General features: G+C 39.5%; 2 protein-coding genes and 1 long non-coding RNA gene across 3 annotated transcripts in view; all 3 read left to right on the plus strand.

Annotated features, from left to right (window-relative positions):
• LOC113547583 (uncharacterized) overlaps nucleotides 1-1,298 on the plus strand; it is a 46,196-nt gene extending 44,898 nt beyond the window's left edge. The window contains 3 exon segments of the mRNA XM_053229303.1: nucleotides 650-919; nucleotides 1,016-1,106; nucleotides 1,205-1,298. Of these exon segments, the coding sequence (XP_053085278.1) occupies nucleotides 650-919; nucleotides 1,016-1,106; nucleotides 1,205-1,298 (455 nt within the window).
• A 3,107-nt stretch (nucleotides 1,299-4,405) lies between these two features.
• Nucleotides 4,406-19,265, plus strand: part of LOC117596053 (Fc receptor-like protein 5) — a 32,063-nt gene continuing 17,203 nt past the window's right edge. The window contains 11 exon segments of the mRNA XM_053229304.1: nucleotides 4,406-4,536; nucleotides 5,230-5,565; nucleotides 5,666-5,890; nucleotides 6,516-6,863; nucleotides 6,949-7,164; nucleotides 7,321-7,665; nucleotides 7,738-7,956; nucleotides 8,061-8,330; nucleotides 9,205-9,474; nucleotides 10,341-10,603; nucleotides 18,300-18,588. Of these exon segments, the coding sequence (XP_053085279.1) occupies nucleotides 4,479-4,536; nucleotides 5,230-5,565; nucleotides 5,666-5,890; nucleotides 6,516-6,863; nucleotides 6,949-7,164; nucleotides 7,321-7,665; nucleotides 7,738-7,956; nucleotides 8,061-8,330; nucleotides 9,205-9,474; nucleotides 10,341-10,603; nucleotides 18,300-18,588 (2,839 nt within the window). The 5' untranslated portion in view covers nucleotides 4,406-4,478.
• Nucleotides 10,893-11,927, plus strand: LOC128317447 (uncharacterized). The gene is made up of 3 exons (XR_008300951.1): nucleotides 10,893-10,948; nucleotides 11,027-11,235; nucleotides 11,371-11,927. It is a non-coding gene; the product is annotated as an uncharacterized LOC128317447 (long non-coding RNA).

Below are 19,265 nucleotides of genomic sequence, written 5' to 3' on the forward strand. Positions count from 1 at the left end.
GATGTATTACATGAAAAAACAACAGCAAAACAGTTCAACTATTTTAACAGCTTGTTATTCCGGACTTTTATAAAATCAGATGCTATCAGGGACAGCAGCACACCATCAGGCAGCAGGATTAACATGTATAATGAAAGAGAGAGAGAGAACAGATTATTTGGTATGCTCCTCCACTACAGGGTGTACATTGTGAGTGCAAGCAGGGACTCCAGCAGTCCTAGTTATGACAGTATAACTAAATGGGACAGTCAGAAGATAACAGTTATGATGGCACACTGGGACATAAAGCGTCTCACCACTCCACTGTCAACAAACCTGAGTCACTGTGTAAGACAGGGGTGGGCGACAGCATCCAAACATTCCACTTTACCAAAATTCTCTATGGCTACGAACCTGTGCCTTTATCTGAGAGAAAAGCTATTAAACAAAAACAAATATGTTTTCAACCTAGACTTAAACACAGACTGTGTCTGAATCCCAAATACTAATAGGAAGGCCATAACTGTTCCATAACCGTTTTGTTTTGTAGGGGGAAAAAAACTATCCCCCCAGCCACAGTCTTTACTATTCAAGATACTAATAAAGAGTCTGCACCTTTAAAAACAGCTGAACACACACCAGCTGATTCAGTTGTTTTATTTCCATTCAGATTTCCCTAAAGACACCAGTGCAGTGGTTCTTTCTTCTGGAGACACAGTGGAGGGGAGTTCAGTGACTCTGAGCTGTAGCAGTGATGCAAACCCTCCTGTTCTCAACTACACCTGGTTTAAGCAGAGAGCAGCTGCAGACACACTGCTGACAACAGGCCAGAATTACACCATCAGCAACATCAGCTCCCGGCACAGCGGACTGTACTACTGCACTGCTCGCAACCAGCTGGGACAGCACAACTCTACACCAACACACCTGGATGTGTTATGTAAGTGCAGTGTAAAACTTTTATGTAGCTGTATAAAGTAGATGAACAAAAATAATAAAAATAAAGCCTCATATTGTTTATGATTTGTTTCTGAAGGCTCAGAGGAGAACACAGGTTTAAAAGTCATCTTGGTGGGACTGGTCGTCTTCCTGGCAGTAACACTCTTCTCAGGAGCTCTGTGGATGTGGTATGTTAAATGTCAACATACTCAATATATATTCGAAACACGATTAAAATTAAATACTTATTTACAGTTAGCATGAACATGTGCTTGCTCTTTCTCAGGAAGAGGAAGAGGAGCTCAGCTAATGGCCACAGCAGCACTGGTGACGGCGAACAGGTGAGTGAAGGTGAAAAGAGGGACTATTTGATCAGGTGACATGTTCAAATATGAACTTTATCCTTTTCAGCCTCCGTCTGCTGCTGTGTATGAAAATGTCCCAGCCTCAAACCTCAGAGGGAGAGTCGCCTCAGATGATCAGGATAACGTTCAGTATGCCAGTGTTGTTTTTAACTCGCACACACAGGAAGCGTCTCTGTCACCCAGACTTCCTCCAGACACCACAGAGGAAGAGGATGTTCAGTACGCTGCTGTGAACTTTAGCAGGAACACTGCTGCCATCCAGTGAGCAAATCATTATCATTACACATTACATCACATTAATTACATTAATTGTGCTGCTCAGTCTACTTCATTAAGTTAATTAAGTGACTGATTAGAAATATAAGACATTACACTATTCTAGTCTTTAAATCACCTCTTTTTGTTCCACAGGCTCGTGGCAGACGAAGCGGCTGAAGATTCATCTCAGATCTACAGCAAGATCCAGAAAATCACCAGAAAGAGAACGAGCTGAGAGAGATGTGATCGTTCTGTTCTGTATCCAAACCGGGCACAAGAACAGGGGCGGCTTTGGCATTTTATCAGAGTAGCAGTATTGATGCTTCAGTAATGTATTGTCGTGCTTATATAGTACTGTATGCTGTTTTACTTTAGAAGTTATGCAGGTCAGGATTTTAAAGAGGAATTTAGATTATGATTAATTTTTTTCCCATCTGTTTTTTTTTTTTTTTGCTCCATTATAATCTTTATTAACATGTTTTTGATTTACTGATTTATTTTTTACATTTATTTAAATGATTCTATTCAATCTATAGTGCTATTTTTATTTTTAGTGATCTATATATGCTTTCTTTATGCATTCTGTTGTTTTCCAGCAATAATTATAAAACTTTTTTTAATGAAATTACCTAGTTACTTCATTTATCATTCAATCTCTGTCAGTTTGCTGGTCATATACATGACTAATGCTATGTAGTTTGCAAATGAATTAATCAGAAGTAAAACATCTTGTTAATAATCTATATTTCCTATTAGCTAGGATTTGACTTGCTGTCTAGCCAATTCTGCTTATGATTAAACTTTACGTTTGTGTTCAGTCAGTTCCCGCCTCCTCCTTGCCCATGTTCGAAGCATGTAACACACTTCACAGATGGGCAAGGAGGTGCAGAACATTGCCGAGAGCGTCACACTTCCTCCACCGGCTTGCCTTCTTCCCCTTGTACATCCTCGTGCCATCTCTTCCCCAGGCGGTGCACACGCACCCGCCATCCACGTGATTTAAAAGAAAATGTGATTCATCACGTTAACTTTTTGGTTAACTTTTAACTTTTTCAGGAATTTATGCTACAGTAGCTCTTCTGTGGGATCGAACCAGACCGGCCAGCCTTCGCTCCCCACATACATCAAAGAGCCTTGGGCGGCACTGACCCTGTCACTGGTTCACCAGTTGTCCTTCCTTGGACCACTTTTGGTAGGTATTAACCACTGCATACCGGGAACACCCCACAAGACCTGCAGTTTTGAAGATGATCTGACCCAGTCCTCTAGCAATCCCAATTTGGCCCTTGACAAAGTCGCTCAGATCCTTACGTTTTTTCCTGCTTCCGAAACATCACCTTCGAAAACTGTTCACTTGATGCCTAATACATCTCACCCCTTGACAGGTGCCATTGTAAACCCGACCCAAGTACTGACACCTTATTTGTGGAAAAGTGTGAACGTTATACACGATTACAATCGAATCGAAAAATGCCAAAGGAACATTTTTGTGTATATCTTTGTGTGTGTGTGTGTGTGTGTGTGTGTGTGTGTGTGTGTTTGTGTGTGTGTGGCCATGAACTGAGGCTATTCATTTTTTAAAAATCTGTTTAACCTATTCTGTCAGTTACCACCACTAACCCAAATAAATAAATAAATAAATAAATAAAGAAATAAATAAACTCTCTAAAATTGCATGTTGTTACAAGTTATTAATGTTACATTATCATTACTATTACTATTATTATGTTACTGCTAGTCATTTAATGTATTTCTGGGTTTAAAAACAAATCTTTATGTACAAACAGGAAGGCTGTAAACTTCAAGAGGTTGTCAGAGCACCTGTGGAGCAAAAGATCATAAAAACACTAGTGTGTAGGAGAGTTTGAAGTACCGGAAATGTCATTTATTATAAAATAGACTTGACTGATATCAACAAACTCATCTTGCAAAGGGGTAGAGTGTGTGGTGAGAAGTGTTAAGTGTGAAAGTGCTTCAATGTTTATTTCTAATTTTATTTATATTATGACATTCATCTGACATTCTAAGCAACGAACAACTTGAGTTCGGATTGGAAAGCGTGAGAAGCAATAGTATGGCAATAATCCAGCACAGGTGGAACAGTTTTTTTGAACAAAGTGTAAACAGATGAAGTAAAACAAGCCTTATTTCTGTAATCATTCACATTTTCTGCTATACAGTCACATAGCTGCTCAATTTCTAAGAGATAAATAAAAGAAAAACACCAGGAGGTCGGAATGTCTGCCGTGGTAGGCAAGCAGGTGATATCCTCACAGCTGGGCAATAATGTAAATCAGGAGTCTTCTAAAATGACAGTCACCACTGGGAGGTGCTAGAAGCAGCCTAGCAATAAGTGATTATAGAGACATCACATGGGTTTGTTTTGGTTTCTTTATTAATGTACCAGCAGCTTTATTAAGACAAATATCTTGAAGAATTTCAATATCAGACAGTCTCAACAAACTCAAACCTGACTGGTCAGCGCTCACAGTCTTTTGAAGGAACAGAAATAGAGACAGTCATAACAGATGAAACAAAGTAGAGGCAAAAAAATACAGTACATATTTAGCTAGGCCTAGTAAAAGAATTTTTTTTTGTAGCTGAAAAGAAAGAAAAATAGAATAAGAATGCTGTGTTAATCAGACTTGAATACCTTCACGTGTAAAAACAAAGAGGAAGCCAAAATAGGGAGGTGTGACAACACAATGCTGTGTCAAGTGCACTACTCATCTTCCGTGTCTTTACTGCTAGTGTCATGAAGAAGCTCATAACTGCTTACAAGTGCAGTACGAGTGAAGGAGGAACAGGCTTTATAAGGCGGTTAATATTCATTAAAAGAGAAAGATAGATTTATTTTGTATTTATAAGGACATTTTTGGTCAAAATTCTACACGTGGTGGATCTTCAAGCGTCGGCTGTCTGAAGGCTGATGTCACCATGTTTTACAGAATGTCGAGAAATATTACAGTAGCAGCAATCCTCATGTTACTGACAGGTAACCTTTTCAGATATTTCAGCTCTTTCTGCTGTTTTTATGTGCTGTTGTGTCACTACTGCAACACAAAAGCCCTAAACATGTCTCTGTGTTTGGAAGTATTTTTATAAATTTGACAGGATTTGGGTGCAGGCAAAAACATTTGTAGGATGTTGTGAAAGTAAAAGACAAAAGTTATAGATAAACCTATGAATAATTGCAAATTCTACTGACGTGTGTGTATATGTATGTATGTGTGTGTGTGTGTGTGTGTGTGTACATATATATATATATATATATATATATATATATATATATATATATATATATATATATATATATATATATATATATATGAAATCATTATATTATTTTTTCATTATCAAATAATTTTATTACAGTATATTATTAATGTATTATATAATATACGATACATTAATGTCCTGCACCTTTCTTTTTACGTGTGAGTTTATGTGTCCTGTTAATTCTATAACCCCGGATGAGGTTTATGAACGGTTTCAACCTGAGTTCTATTTTTATCATCATTTTCACACCTCCTTCACTCATTCGCTATGTGTGACTGCAGCAGTGGTTAAAACTGTGGTTGCACTCTTGCTGGTCAATGCATGAGCCATTGCTTTATGTGTTTAACTCACTTTAATTTGTGTTTCTGCTGTGTGTGTGTGTGTGTGTGTGTGTGTGTGTGTGTTCCAGGAGTTCAGGCTCAGCACAGTGTAACTCTCTCCTCTCAGAGTCTCTGTGCTGTTACTGGATCTACAGTAAAAATCTCCTGTACATTTACAACACGTGATCACTCCATTGTCACACAGAGAGAGTGGTATCAAGTCCAGAGCTCTGAAGGAGAACCACAAGCCCTGAGCAAAGATCCACAATACTCAGGACGAGTGTCTGTAAGAACCTGGTGGTCTGACTGTGAGCTGACACTGAGAAATGTGAGAGTGAGTGACTCTGGAGTTTATAACTTTAGATTTAAAACACAGAGAAGTGTCTGGATATCAGCCTTATCTGGAGTTCGACTGACTGTTACAGGTAATACACACACACACACACACACACTTTATTGTATAATATGTAGTATGTATTTCAGGTATGTAGTATTTACAGAGTTTTGCTACATAATTGTGTGTAGACTTGCAGTTGAAGGTGAACCCTAACACTGTAGGACAGAGAAAAGTGAAAGTGACCTGTAGCTCCACCTGCAGCATCAGCACATACAGTTTCTACTGGTACAGGAATGGCAATTACATCAGATATACCACTGACGCCTCCATTGTGCTCGACTCAACCAGTCCACATGATGAAGGCAGCTACTCCTGTCAGGTGTATGGGAAAGAACACCGCTCTCCTCCAGTGTGTAAGTGTCAGAGTAAATCTGTCCCTCAGCATCAAACTGAAAACAGTAACTCATATGGCTGTCATTAAAACATCATGATTTGCTTATATCGTTGTTTCTGAAATGGTGACTTAATTTGAAAAATTTAAAAAAAAAGTTTCTAGATCAGTGATGGTGTGAGATATTTAATATTTTAATTAATGATTTAGCAAATAATTTAATAATAGATCAGTTAATAAATTGGTGGTGCTGTTCAACATAAGTCTAAACACGTCACGTCACTTCACAGTTCTACCTCACAATATAAATTTTCTGTGACACAGAGAATAAACACGTCTGATCTGCGAAATGTTTATAAAAACAGAAAATATGGTGTTTTGACTCATAAATCTATTAAAAGCTCCACAGGTACAATATGTCCTGTTGCTATTTTTATTTTATGTTATACATTGGAGGGAGAAATGCAAATCTAGATTTAGATCAGATGTTAGAATTGTACTGATCCAGATTTGCTTTCCTTTAATCAAATATTTTACTGGTTTACAGAACAACTCGCATTTCACATTCATTTCAGCCTCAGATGTGTAAATGAAGCTCTCACAATTCGAGTTCTTTCTTCCTATGTGTACCTCTCTGTGTGTTTCAGGTGTACTGGGTAAAGAGTGTTGGGGTGTGACTTACACTCCTGAACATGTGTGTGCTCTGAAAGACACATTGATTGATTTGTCCTGCTCTTATAAACACCCTGCAGGCCACACAGTGATAAAATCAGTGTGGTTCATTAAAGAGCAGGCTGATGCTGAGCCTGTCGATGTGAGAGAGGATGAGGAGTATCAGGGCCGAGTGCAGTACACACACAGCTCCCAGAATAACTGTAGTCTGAGAATCACTAACCTGAGAGAGAGAGACACTCAAACCTACAGATTCAGATTCAACACTGATGATCCTAAAGGGAAATACACCGGCCAACCTGGAGTCTCTCTGTCTGTTACAGGTAATGCCACATAATTATACATTTATTTAACTGCATTTACAGAGATGAAATAAATGAAAATAATAAACCAGTTTATTATTTGCAGAACTGAAGGTTACAGTATCAGACTTGAGTAATGGGTATAAAAAGCTGAGCTGTTTCACCACCTGCACTCTGTCTAACAACCCCACTTACATCTGGTACAAGAACGGACAGCATGTCACTGACCAGGACAGAAATGAAATGTATGTCAGTAGTGAGGATGCAGGCAGCTACTCCTGTGCTGTAAGAGGACATGAGGAGCTTCGTTCTCCTGCTGTCTGTAAGAGCTCACTTTACACTTCACTCATTCTGTCATCATCTCACTGCCAGCTTCTGTTAAACTACAGTAAACTCACATGCAGTGATACATGAATAAGTGACGCTTTAGGCTTTTTTAAGTTTGGATTTCTGTTCTAACTCATATTGTGTGTTTTAGGTGTTTTTGTTGAGAAGAGCTGCTGGAGTGTGACTTACTCCACCCAGACTATCTGCTCTCTGATTGGCTCATCAGTGGACATACTGAGTTACTATACCTTTCCTAACAATCAGAAAATGACAAAAGTGTTCTGGTTCATTAAAGAGCAGGCTGATGCTGAGGCTGTGGATATGAGAGAGGATAAGGAGTATCAGGGCCGAGTGCAGTACACACACAGCTCCCAGAATAACTGTAGTCTGAGAATCACTAACCTGAGAGAGAGAGACGCTCAAACCTACAGATTCAGATTCTACACTGATGGGGGTAATTACACTGGTGAACATGGAGTCTCTCTGTCTGTCACAGGTAATGCCACACAATTATACATTTACTTAATTATATTTAGATGAAAATAATACATTTGTTAATTATTTGCAGATCTGAGGATTACAGTCTCAGACTTGAGTGACCAGTACATAAAGTTGAGCTGCATCACCACCTGCCCTCTGTCTAACAACCCCACTTACATCTGGTACAAGAACGGACAGCGTGTGTCTGACTGTAAATCTGCCTCCTGCTCTGTAGCTGCAGTCAGTGGTGCGGTCAGTTACAGCTGTGCTGTTGAAGGCCATGACTGTCTCCTCTCTCCTCCAGTGTGTGAGTGTAGATTTCACTCTCCTCAATCATAGTACATCTATATCTATATCAAATGCTGATCCTGAACACACACCAGCTGATTCAGTTGTTTTTTTTCCATTCAGATTCCCCTAAAGACACCAGAGCTGTGGTTCTTTCTTCTGGAGACACAGTGGAGGGGGATTCAGTGACTCTGAGCTGTAGCAGTGATGCAAACCCTCCTGTTCTCACCTACTCCTGGTTTAAGCAGAGAGCAGCTGCAGACACACTGCTGACAACAGGCCAGAATTACACCATCAGCAGCATCAGCTCCCAGCACAGCGGACTGTACTACTGCACTGCTCGCAACCAGCTGGGACAGCACAACTCTACACCAAAACGCCTGGACGTGTTATGTAAGTGCAGTGTAAAACTTTTATGTAGCTGTATAAAGCGGATGTTTTAAAGCAAAATTGTTCTAGTACTGACATTTCTGTACAAGAACCTATGCAATTCCTGAACCACAGTTTGTGTAGAAAAAAGAAATAGTATGTTTTGAATAAAAAAAAGAGATAATAACTCAAAATATTTACATAACATCTTGAAATAACAAGATCTTAATTCAAAGTAATGATGTATTACGTGAAAAAACAATAACAAAACAGTTCAACTATTTTAACAGTTTGTTATTCAGGACTTTTATAAAATCAAATGCTATCAGGGACAGCAGCACACCATCAGGCAGCAGGATTAACATGTATAATGAAAGAGAGAGAGAGAGAGAGAGAACAGATTATTTGGTATGCTCCTCCACTACAGGGTGTACACTGTGAGTGCAAGCAGGGACTCCAGCAGTACAAGTTATGACAGTATAACTAAATGGGACAGTCAGAAGATAACAGTTATGATGGCACACTGGGACATAAAGCGTCTCACCACTCCACTGTCAACAAACCTGAGTCACTGTTTAAGACAGGGGTGGGCGACAGCATCCAAACATCCCAGTTTACCTAAATTCTCTATGGCTACGAACCTGTGCCTTAATCTGAGAGAAAAGCTATTAAACAAAAACAAATATGTTTTCAACCTAGACTTAAACACAGACTGTGTCTTAGTCCCAAATACTAATAGGAAGGCCATAACTGTTCCATAACCGGGGGGTTTTGTAGGGAAAAAAAAAACTATCCCCAGTGCCACAGTCTTTACTATTCAAGATACTAATAAAGAGTCTGCACCTTTAAAAACAGCTGAACACACACCAGCTGATTCAGTTGTTTTTTTTCCATTCAGATTCCCCTAAAGACACCAGAGCAGTGGTTCTTTCCTCTGGAGACACAGTGGAGGGGGGTTCAGTGACTCTGAGCTGTAGCAGTGATGCAAACCCTCCTGTACTCACTTATTCCTGGTTTAAACAGAGAGCAGCTGCAGACACACTGCTGACAACAGGCCAGAATTACACCATCAGCAGCATCAGCTCCCGGCACAGCGGACTGTACTACTGCACTGCTCGCAACCAGCTGGGACAGCACAACTCTACACCAACACACCTGGATGTGTTATGTAAGTCAAGTGTAAAACTTTTATGTAGCTGTATAAAGCAGACGTTTTAAAGCAAAATTGTTCTAGTAGTGACATTCCTGTACAAGAAGCTATGCAATTCCTGAACCACAGTTTGTGTGGAAAAAAAGAAATTGCATGTTTTAAATAAAACAATGAGATAATAACTCAAAATATTGACATAACATCTTGAAATAACAAGATCTTATTTCAAAATAATGATGTATTACATGAAAAAACAACAGCAAAACAGTTCAACTATTTTAACAGCTTGTTATTCAGGACTTTTATAAAATCAGATGCTATCAGGGACAGCAGCACACCATCAGGCAGCAGGATTAACATGTATAATGAGAGAGAGAGAGAGATAGAACAGATTATTTGGTATGCTCCTCCACTACAGGGTGAACATACATTGTGAGTGCAAGCAGGGACTCCAGCAGTACTAGTTATGACAGTATAACTAAATGGGACAGAAGATAACACAGTTATGATGGCACACTGGGACATAAAGCGTCTCACTACTCCACTGTCAACAAACCTGAGTGGCTGTGTAAGACAGGGGTGGGAGACAGCATCCAAACATCCCAGTTTACCAAAATTCTCTGTGGCTATGAACCTGTGCCTTTATCTGAGAGAAAAGCTATTAAACAAAAACAAATATGTTTTCAATCAAACACAGACTGTGTCTGAGTCCCAAATACTAATAGGAAGGCCATAACTGTTCCATAACCAGGGGGTTTTGTAGGGAAAAAAAAAACTATCCCCCCTGCCACAGTCTTTACTATTCAAGATACTAATAAAGAGTCTGCACCTTTAAAAACAGCTGAACACACACCAGCTGATTCAGTTGTTTTATTTCTAATCAGATTCCCCTAAAAACACCAGAGCAGTGGTTCTTTCTTCTGGAGACACAGTGGAAGGGGGTTCAGTGACTCTGAGCTGTAGCAGTGATGCAAACCCTCCTGTTCTCAACTACTCCTGGTTTAAGCAGAGAGCAGCTGCAGACACACTGCTGACAACAGGCCAGAATTACAGCATCAGCAACATCAGCTCCCAGGACAGCGGACTGTACTACTGCACTGCTCGCAACCAGCTGGGACAGCACAACTCTACACCAACACACCTGGATGTGTTAGGTAAGTGCCGTGTAAAACTTTTATGTAGCTGTATAAAGCAGATGAACAAAAACGACAAAAGTAAAGCCTCATATTGTTTATGATTTGTTTCTGAAGGCTCAGAGGAGAACACAGTGTTAAAGGTCATCATGGTGGGACTGGTCGTCTTCCTGGCATTAACACTCCTCTCAGGAGCTCTCTGGATGTGGTATGTTAAATGTCAACATACTGAATATATTTGAAACACGATTAAAATTAAATACTCCTTTACAATTAACATGAACATGTGCTTGCTGTTTCTCAGGAAGAGGAAGTGGAGCTCAGCTAATGGCCACAGCAGCACTGGTGACAGCGGACAGGTGAGTGCAGGTGAAAGGAGGGACTGTTTGATCATGTGACATGTTCAAATGTGAACGTTATCCTGTGCTCCTTTTCAGCCTCCGTCTGCTGCTGTGTATGAAAATGTCCCAGCCTCAAACCTCAGAGGGAGAGTCGATGATCAGGATAATGTTCACTATGCCAGTGTTGTTTTTAACTCGCACACACAGGAAGAGTCTCTGTCACCCAGACTTCCTCCAGACACCACAGAGGAAGAGGATGTTCAGTACGCTGCTGTGAACTTTAGCAGGAACACTGCTGCCATCCAGTGAGCAAATCATTATCATTACACCAACACTAATTGTGCTGCTCAGTCTATTTCATTAAGTTCATTAAGTGACTGATTAGAATTGTAAGACATTACACTATTCTAGTCTTTAAATCACCTCTTTTTGTTCCACAGGCTTGTGGCAGATGAAGCGGCAGAAGATTCATCTCAGATCTACAGCAAGATCCAGAAAATCACCAGAAAGAGAACGAGCTGAGAGAGTTGTGATCATTCTGTTCTGTATCCAAATCGAACAGGAGAAGAGGCGCGGCTTTGGCATTTTATCAGAGTAGCAGTATTGATGCTTCAGTAGTGTATTGTAGTGCTTATATAGTACTGTATGCTGTTTTACCTTAGCAATTGTATATGCAGGTCAGGATTTTTAAGAGGAATTTAGATTAAGGATCAATTTTTTTTACATCTGTTTTTTTTTTTTTTTGTTCCATTATAATCTTTATTAACGCGTCTTTGCTTTATTCATTTATTTTTTTTTACATTTATTTTAATGCTATTCAATCTATAGTGCTCTTTTTATTTTAAGTGATCTATATATGCTTTCTTTATGCATATAAAGAAAGCATATATAGGCTGTCAGGATGCACGCCTGACACTGAGTTGTCGAATCAGTGAGAGAGAGTAATAAAGTAGCGGCTGGATACGCTTGAGTGAGAGAGAGAGAGATGCATGCGTGTCTTATGTATGCCTTCGATTTTTGTTTTACGTTCTGTTTGCGTTCTGTTTTTGATTAAACTTTACTTTTGTGTTCAGTCAGTTCCCGCCTCCTCCTTGCCCATCTTCGAAGAATGTAACACACTTCACAGATAGGCAAGGAGGAACAGAACATTGCCCAGAGCATCACACTGCCTCCACCAGCTTGTCTTCTTCCCATTGTACATCCTGGTGCCATCTCTTCCCCAGAAGACGCCCCCGGCTGTCCACATGATGTAAAAGAAAACATAATTCATCAGACCAGGCCACCGTCTTCCATTGCTACTGCTATGCAGGCCCAAATGCAGCAAGCTGTGATGCACTGTGTGTTCTGACACCTTTCTATCATAGCCAGCATTAACTTTTTCAGCAATTTGTGCTACAGTAGCTCTTCTGTGAGATCGAACCAGACGGGCCAGCCTTCGCTCCCCACGTGCATCAAAGAGCCTTGGCCTCCATTGTCCCTGTTGCCAGTTCACCGGTTGTCCTTCCTTGGACCACTTTTGGTAGGTATTAACCACTGCATACCGGGAACACCCCACAAGACCTGCCGTTTTGGAGATGCTCTGACCCAGTCGTCTAGCAATCACAATTTAGCGCCTGTCAAAGTCACTCAGATCCTTACACTTGCCCATTTTTCCTGCTTCCAACACATCAACATCAAAAACTGTCTGTTCACTTGCTGCCTAATATATCTCACCCCTTGATAGGTGCCAGTGTAACGAGATAATCAATGCTATTCACGTCACCTGTCAGTGGTTTTAATGTTATGGCTGATCGGTGTATATTTAATGCTTCACAACCAAGGAGGGAAAACACAGAACTTAAATAGGGTGAGTAAGTAGGGGAACACAAAACAGCTATGCACAAACATAGGAAGAAATAAAAAAAAATGTGAGTGAGGGAGCTCTCTGGTCTGGGGGAGTTGTCCATGGTGAACGTGACAAAAGATTCCCCATCCTCGACTCACGCCCACTTCCATAGCTGTGATCGGCTACGTTTACATGCACATCAAATTCCGTTTAAGGTCTATATTCGGGTTGCAGCCATATTCCGAATACGATGTTTATATGCGTACAGGCATCGGAATATTTGCATATCGCATATTACCCCAAACTTGTCCTCCTTATAATGTGAGCTTTACAATCAATTTTTACATTCTTTTAATAACTTAATGCATTATATTGTTTTAATCCAGAGAAGGTTTTTTAATACAAAAAGTTAAATAAATACATTAATCAAGAACTAATTAAATCAACTCATTGTTTTACTTTGAAATAATTAAATTACATAAATGATCATATTGAAAAATACCAGTACACTTCATACTAATCACATTATCTATATTTTCACAAAAGGCTCCTTACTTGAGGCTTTACAACACTGGGAGCTCTAGTGCCATCTGGTGGTTAAAAGGATGAAGTGCAGATAGCAGCCCAGTCTAGTCCTATAATTTTATTAATTTACATTTAACTGAGCTCTAGTCCTTGACATGTTACAGCAGAGGCAAGGCTCATGTGGGCTTATCTGAAGAAAATACAGCTATGATTTTATTTATCCATTTAATTAGTAATCTCTATCCACTGTATCTGTAGAACAAGATCACATTTTATCACTAAATCCTTCAGCTTGTACACACAGAGATATCATCACCTCATCACAGTGGTTACAGGAAGACAGCTCCATGATTTGTTCTAAACCCAACACCAATACTGACACCTTATTGGTGGAAAAGTGTGAACATTATACATGATTATAATCGAATCAAAAAATGCCAAAGGAACTTTATTGTGATATCTTTGTGTGTGTGTGTGTGTGTGTGTGGCCATAATCTGAGGCTATTCATTTTTTTAAATCTGTTTAACATATTCTATCAATTAACACCACTAACCCAAATAAATAAATAAATAAATAAATAATCTCTCTAAAATTGCATGTTGTTACAAGTTATTAATGTTATATTATCATTATTATTACTATTATTATGTTACTGCTAGTCATTTAATGTATTTCTGGGTTTAAAAACAAATCTTTATGTACAAACAGGAAGGCTGTAAACTTTAAGAGGTTGTCAGAGCGCCTGTGGAACAAAAGCTCATTAAAACACTAGTGTGTAGGAGAGTTTGAAGTACCGGAAATGTCATTTATTATAAAATAGACTTGAGTGATGTGGTCAAACTCATCCTGCAAAGGGGTAGAGTGTGTGGTGAGAAGTGTGAAGTGTGAAAGTGCTTCAATATTTATTTATAATGAAACACCAGGAGGTCTGAATGTCTGCCGTGGTAGGCAAGCAGGTGATATCCTCACAACTGGGCAATAATGTAAAACAGGAGTCTTCTAAAATGACGGTCACCACTGGGAGGTGCTAGAAGCAGCCTAGCAATAAGTAATTATAGAGACATCACATGGGTTTGTTTTGGTTTCTTTATTAATGCACCAGCAGCTTTATTAAGACAAGTATCTTGAAGAATTTCAATATCAGACAGTCTCAACAAACTCAAACCTGACTGGTCAGCGCTCACAGTCTTTTGAAGGAACAGAAATAGAGACAGTCATAACAGATGAAACAAAGTAGAGGCAAAAAAATACAGTACATATTTAGCTAGGCCTAGTAAAAGAATTTTTTTTTTTTTAGCTGAAAAGAAAGAAAAATAGAATAAGAATGCTGTGTTAATCAGACTTGAATACCTTCACGTGTAAAAACAAAGAGGAAGCCAAAATAGGGAGGTGTGACAACACAATGCTGTGTCAAGTGCACTACTCATCTTCCGTGTCTTTACTGCTAGTGTCATGAAGAAGCTCATAACTGCTTACAAGTGCAGTACGAGTGAAGGAGGAACAGGCTGAAAAAGGCGGTTAATATTCATTGAAAGAGAAAGATAGATGTATTTTGTATTTATAAGGACATTTTTGGTCTAAATTCTACACGTTGTGGATCTTCAAGCATCGACTGTCTGAAGGCTGATGTCACCATGTTTTACAGAATGTCGAGAAATATTACAGTAGCAGCAATCCTCATGTTACTGACAGGTAAACTTTACAGATATTTCAGCTCTTTCTACTGTTTTTATGTGCTGTTGTGTCACTACTGCAACGGAAAAGCCCTAAACATGTCTGTGTGTTTGGAAGTATTTTTATAAATTTTATAAATGTGTTAAGATTTGGATGCAGGCAAGAACATTTGTAGGATGTTGTGGAGTAAAAGACAAAAGTTATAGAGCAAGAAACCAAATGAATTATTGCAGATTCTGATGAAACCTACATATATCAAATCATTATATGATATTATTTTTACACTGTCAAATCATTTTATTATAGTATATTGTAAATATATTATCTGATACATTAATATCCTGCAACTTTCTTTTTCTGTGTGAGGTTATTTGTACTGTTAATTCTATAACCCCAGATGAAGTTTAAGAACGGTGTCAAACTGAGTTCTATTTTCATCATCATTTTCACGCCTCCTTGGGCCACACCCTATGTGTGACTGAGAACAGCAGCAGCAGCAGTGTTTAAAACTGTGGTTACACTCTTGCTGGTTAATGCATGAGCCATTGCTTTATGTGCTTAACTCACTTTAATTTGTGCTTCTGGTGTGTGTGTGTGTGTGTGTTCCAGGAGTTCAGGCTCAGCACAGTGTAACTCTCTCCTCTCAGAGTCTCTGTGCTGTTACTGGATCTACAGTAAAAATCCCCTGTACATTTACAAAACCTTATCAGTCCAGTGTCACACAGAGAGAGTGGTATCGAGTCCAGAGCTCTGAAAGAGAACCACAAGCCCTGAGCAAAGATCCACAATACTCAGGACGAGTGTCTGTAAGAACCGGGTGGTCTGACTGTGAGCTGACACTGAGAAATGTGAGAGTGAGTGACTCTGGAGTTTATAACTTTAGATTTAAAACACAGAGCAGTGACTGGATATCAGCCTCATCTGGAGTTCGACTGACTGTTGCAGGTAATACACACACACACACATACACACTTTATTGTATAATATGTAATATGTATTTCCGGTATGTAGTATTTACAGAGTTTTGTTACATAATTGTGTGTAGACTTGCAGGTGAAGGTGAACCCTAACACTGTAGGACAGAGAGAAGTGAAAGTGACCTGTAGCTCCACCTGCAGCATCAGCACATACAGTTTCTATTGGTACAGGAATGACAATTACTTCAGATATAGCACTGATGCCTCCATTGTGCTCGACTCAACCAGTCCACATGATGAAGTCAGCTACTCCTGTCAGGTGTATGAGAGTGAACACCACTCTCCTCCAGTGTGTAAGTGTCAGAGTAAATCTGTCCCTCAGCATCAAACTGAAAACAGTAACTCATATGGCTGTCATTAAAACATCATGATTTGCTTATATCATTGTTTCTGAAATGGTGACTTAATTTGAATAATTAAAGAATAAAGGTTCTGTACCAGTGATGGTGTGGAAAAATATTTAATATTTTAATTAATGATTTATTAAATAATTTAATAATAGATCAGTTAATAAATTGGCGGTGCTTTTCAACAAAAGTCTGAACACGTCACTTCACTTCACAATTCTACCTCACAATATTTGCCTTCATTTTCACAGAGACACAGAGAATAAACACATCTGAGCTGCAAAATGTTTATAAAAACAGAGAATATGGTGTTTTGACTCTAATAAATCTATTAAAAGCTCCACAGATACAATAGGTCCTGTTGCTACTTTTATTTTATGTTATACATTGGAGGGAGAAATGCAAATCTATCTTTAGATCAGTTGTTAGAATTGTATTGTTCTTTAGATTTCTGTTCTCATTTTGTGTGTTTCAGGTCTTTTCGATAAGAAGAGCTGCTGGAGCGTGACTTACTCCACCCAGACTATCTGCTCACTGATTGGCTCATCAGTGGACATGCACAGTTATTACACCTTCCCTGATCATTACAAGGTCACAAAAGTGTTCTGGTTCATTAAAGAGCAGTTTGGTTCTGAGCCTGTGGATGTGAGAGAGGATAAGGAGTATCAGGGCCGAGTGCAGTACACACACAGCTCCCAGAATAACTGTAGTCTGAGAATCACTAACCTGAGAGAGAGAGACGCTCAAACCTACAGATTCAGATTCTACACTGATGATCCTAAAGGGAAATACACCGGCCAACCTGGAGTCTCTCTGTCTGTCACAGGTAATGTTGCACAATTATACATTTACTTCACTACATTTACAGAGATGAAATAAATGAAATTGATAAATCAGTTTATTATTTGCAGATCTGAAGGTTACAGCATCAGACTTGAGTAATGGGTATAAAAAGCTGAGCTGTTTCACCACCTGCACTCTGTCTAACAACCCCACTTACATCTGGTACAAGAACGGACAGCATGTCACTGACCAGGACAGAAATGAACTGTCTGTCAGTAGTGAGGATGCAGGCAGCTACTCCTGTGCTGTAAGAGGACATGAGGAGCTTCGCTCTCCTGCTGTCTGTAAGAACTCACTTTACACTTCACTCATTCTGTCTTCATCTCACTGCCAGCTTCTGTTAGACTACAGTAAACTCACATGCAGTGATACATGAATAAATGACGCTTTAGACTTTTTTAAGTTTGGATTTCTGTTCTAACTCATTTTGTGTGTTTCAGGTGTTTCTGATGAGAAGAGCTGCTGGAGTGTGACTTACTCCACCCAGACTATCTGCTCTCTGATTGGCTCATCAGTGGACATACTGAGTTACTATACCTTTCCTAACAATCAGAAAATGACAAAAGTGTTCTGGTTCATTAGAGAGCAGGCTGATGCTGAGCCTGTGGATGTGAAAGAGGATGAGGAGTATCAGGGCCGAGTGCAGTACACACAGAGCTCCCAGAATAACTGTAGTCTGAGAATCACTAACCTGACAGAGAGAGACGCTCAAACATACAGATTCAGATTCTACACTGATGGTCCTAAAGGCAAATACACCGGCCAGCCTGGAGTCTCTCTGTCTGTTACAGGTAATGCCACATAATTATACATTTACTTAACTACATTTACATAGATGAAATAAATGAAAATAATAAACTGAATTTATTATTTGCAGATCTGAAGATTATGGTATCGGACTCAGGTAGTGGACAAAAGAAGCTGAGCTGCATCACCACCTGCACTCTGTCTAACAGACCCACTTACATCTGGTACAAGAACGGACAGCGTGTGTCTGACTGTAAATCTGCCTCCTGCTCTGTAGCTGCAGTCAGTGGTGCGGTCAGTTACAGCTGTGCTGTTGAAGGCCATGACAGTCTCCTCTCTCCTCCAGTGTGTGAGTGCGGATTTCACTCTCCTCAATCATAGTATATATACATATCAAATGCTGATCCTGAACACACACCAGCTGATTCAGGTGTTTTATTTCTAATCAGATTCCCCTAAAGACACCAGAGCAGTGGTTCTTTCCTCTGGACACACAGTGGAGGGGGATTCAGTGACTCTGAGCTGTAGCAGTGATGCAAACCCTCCTGTTCTCACCTACTCCTGGTTTAAGCAGAGAGCAGCTACAGACATACTGCTGACAACAGGCCAGATTTACAGCATCAGCAGCATCAGCTCCCAGCACAGCGGACTGTACTACTGCACTGCTCGCAACCAGCTGGGACAGCACAACTCTACACCAAAACGCCTGGACGTGTTATGTAAGTGCAGTGTAAAACTTTTATGTAGCTGTATAAAGCAGACGTTTTAAAGCAAAATTGTTCTAGTACTGACATTTCTGTACAAAAAGCTATGCAATTCCTGAACCACAGTTTGTGTAGAAAAAAGAAATAGCATGTTTTAAATAAAACAATGAGATAATAACTCAAAATATTGACATAACATCTTGAAATAACAAGATCTTAATTCAAAATAATGATGTATTACATGAAAAAACAACAGCAAAACAGTTAAACTATTTTAACACCTTGATATTCAGGACTTTTATAAAATCAGATGCTATCAGGGACAGCAGCACACCATCAGGCAGCAGGATTAACATGTATAATGAAAGAGAGAGAGAGAGAGAGAGAGAGAGAGAGAGAGATAGAACAGATTATTTGGTATGCTCCTCCACTACAGGGTGTACATTGTGAGTGCAAGCAGGGACTCCAGCAGTACTAGTTATGACAGTATAACTAAATGGGACAGTCAGAAGATAACAGTTATGATGGCACACTGGGACATAAAGCGTCTCACCAGTCCACTGTCAACAAACCTGAGGGACTGTGTAAGACAGGGGTGGGCGACAGCATCCAAACATCCCAGTTTACCAAAATTCTCTATGGCTACAAACCTGTGCCTTAATCTGAGAGAAAAGCTATTAAACAAAAACAAA

Source organism: Pangasianodon hypophthalmus, chromosome 25, assembly GCF_027358585.1.
Source record: "Pangasianodon hypophthalmus isolate fPanHyp1 chromosome 25, fPanHyp1.pri, whole genome shotgun sequence".
Lineage (NCBI taxonomy): Eukaryota > Metazoa > Chordata > Actinopteri > Siluriformes > Pangasiidae > Pangasianodon > Pangasianodon hypophthalmus.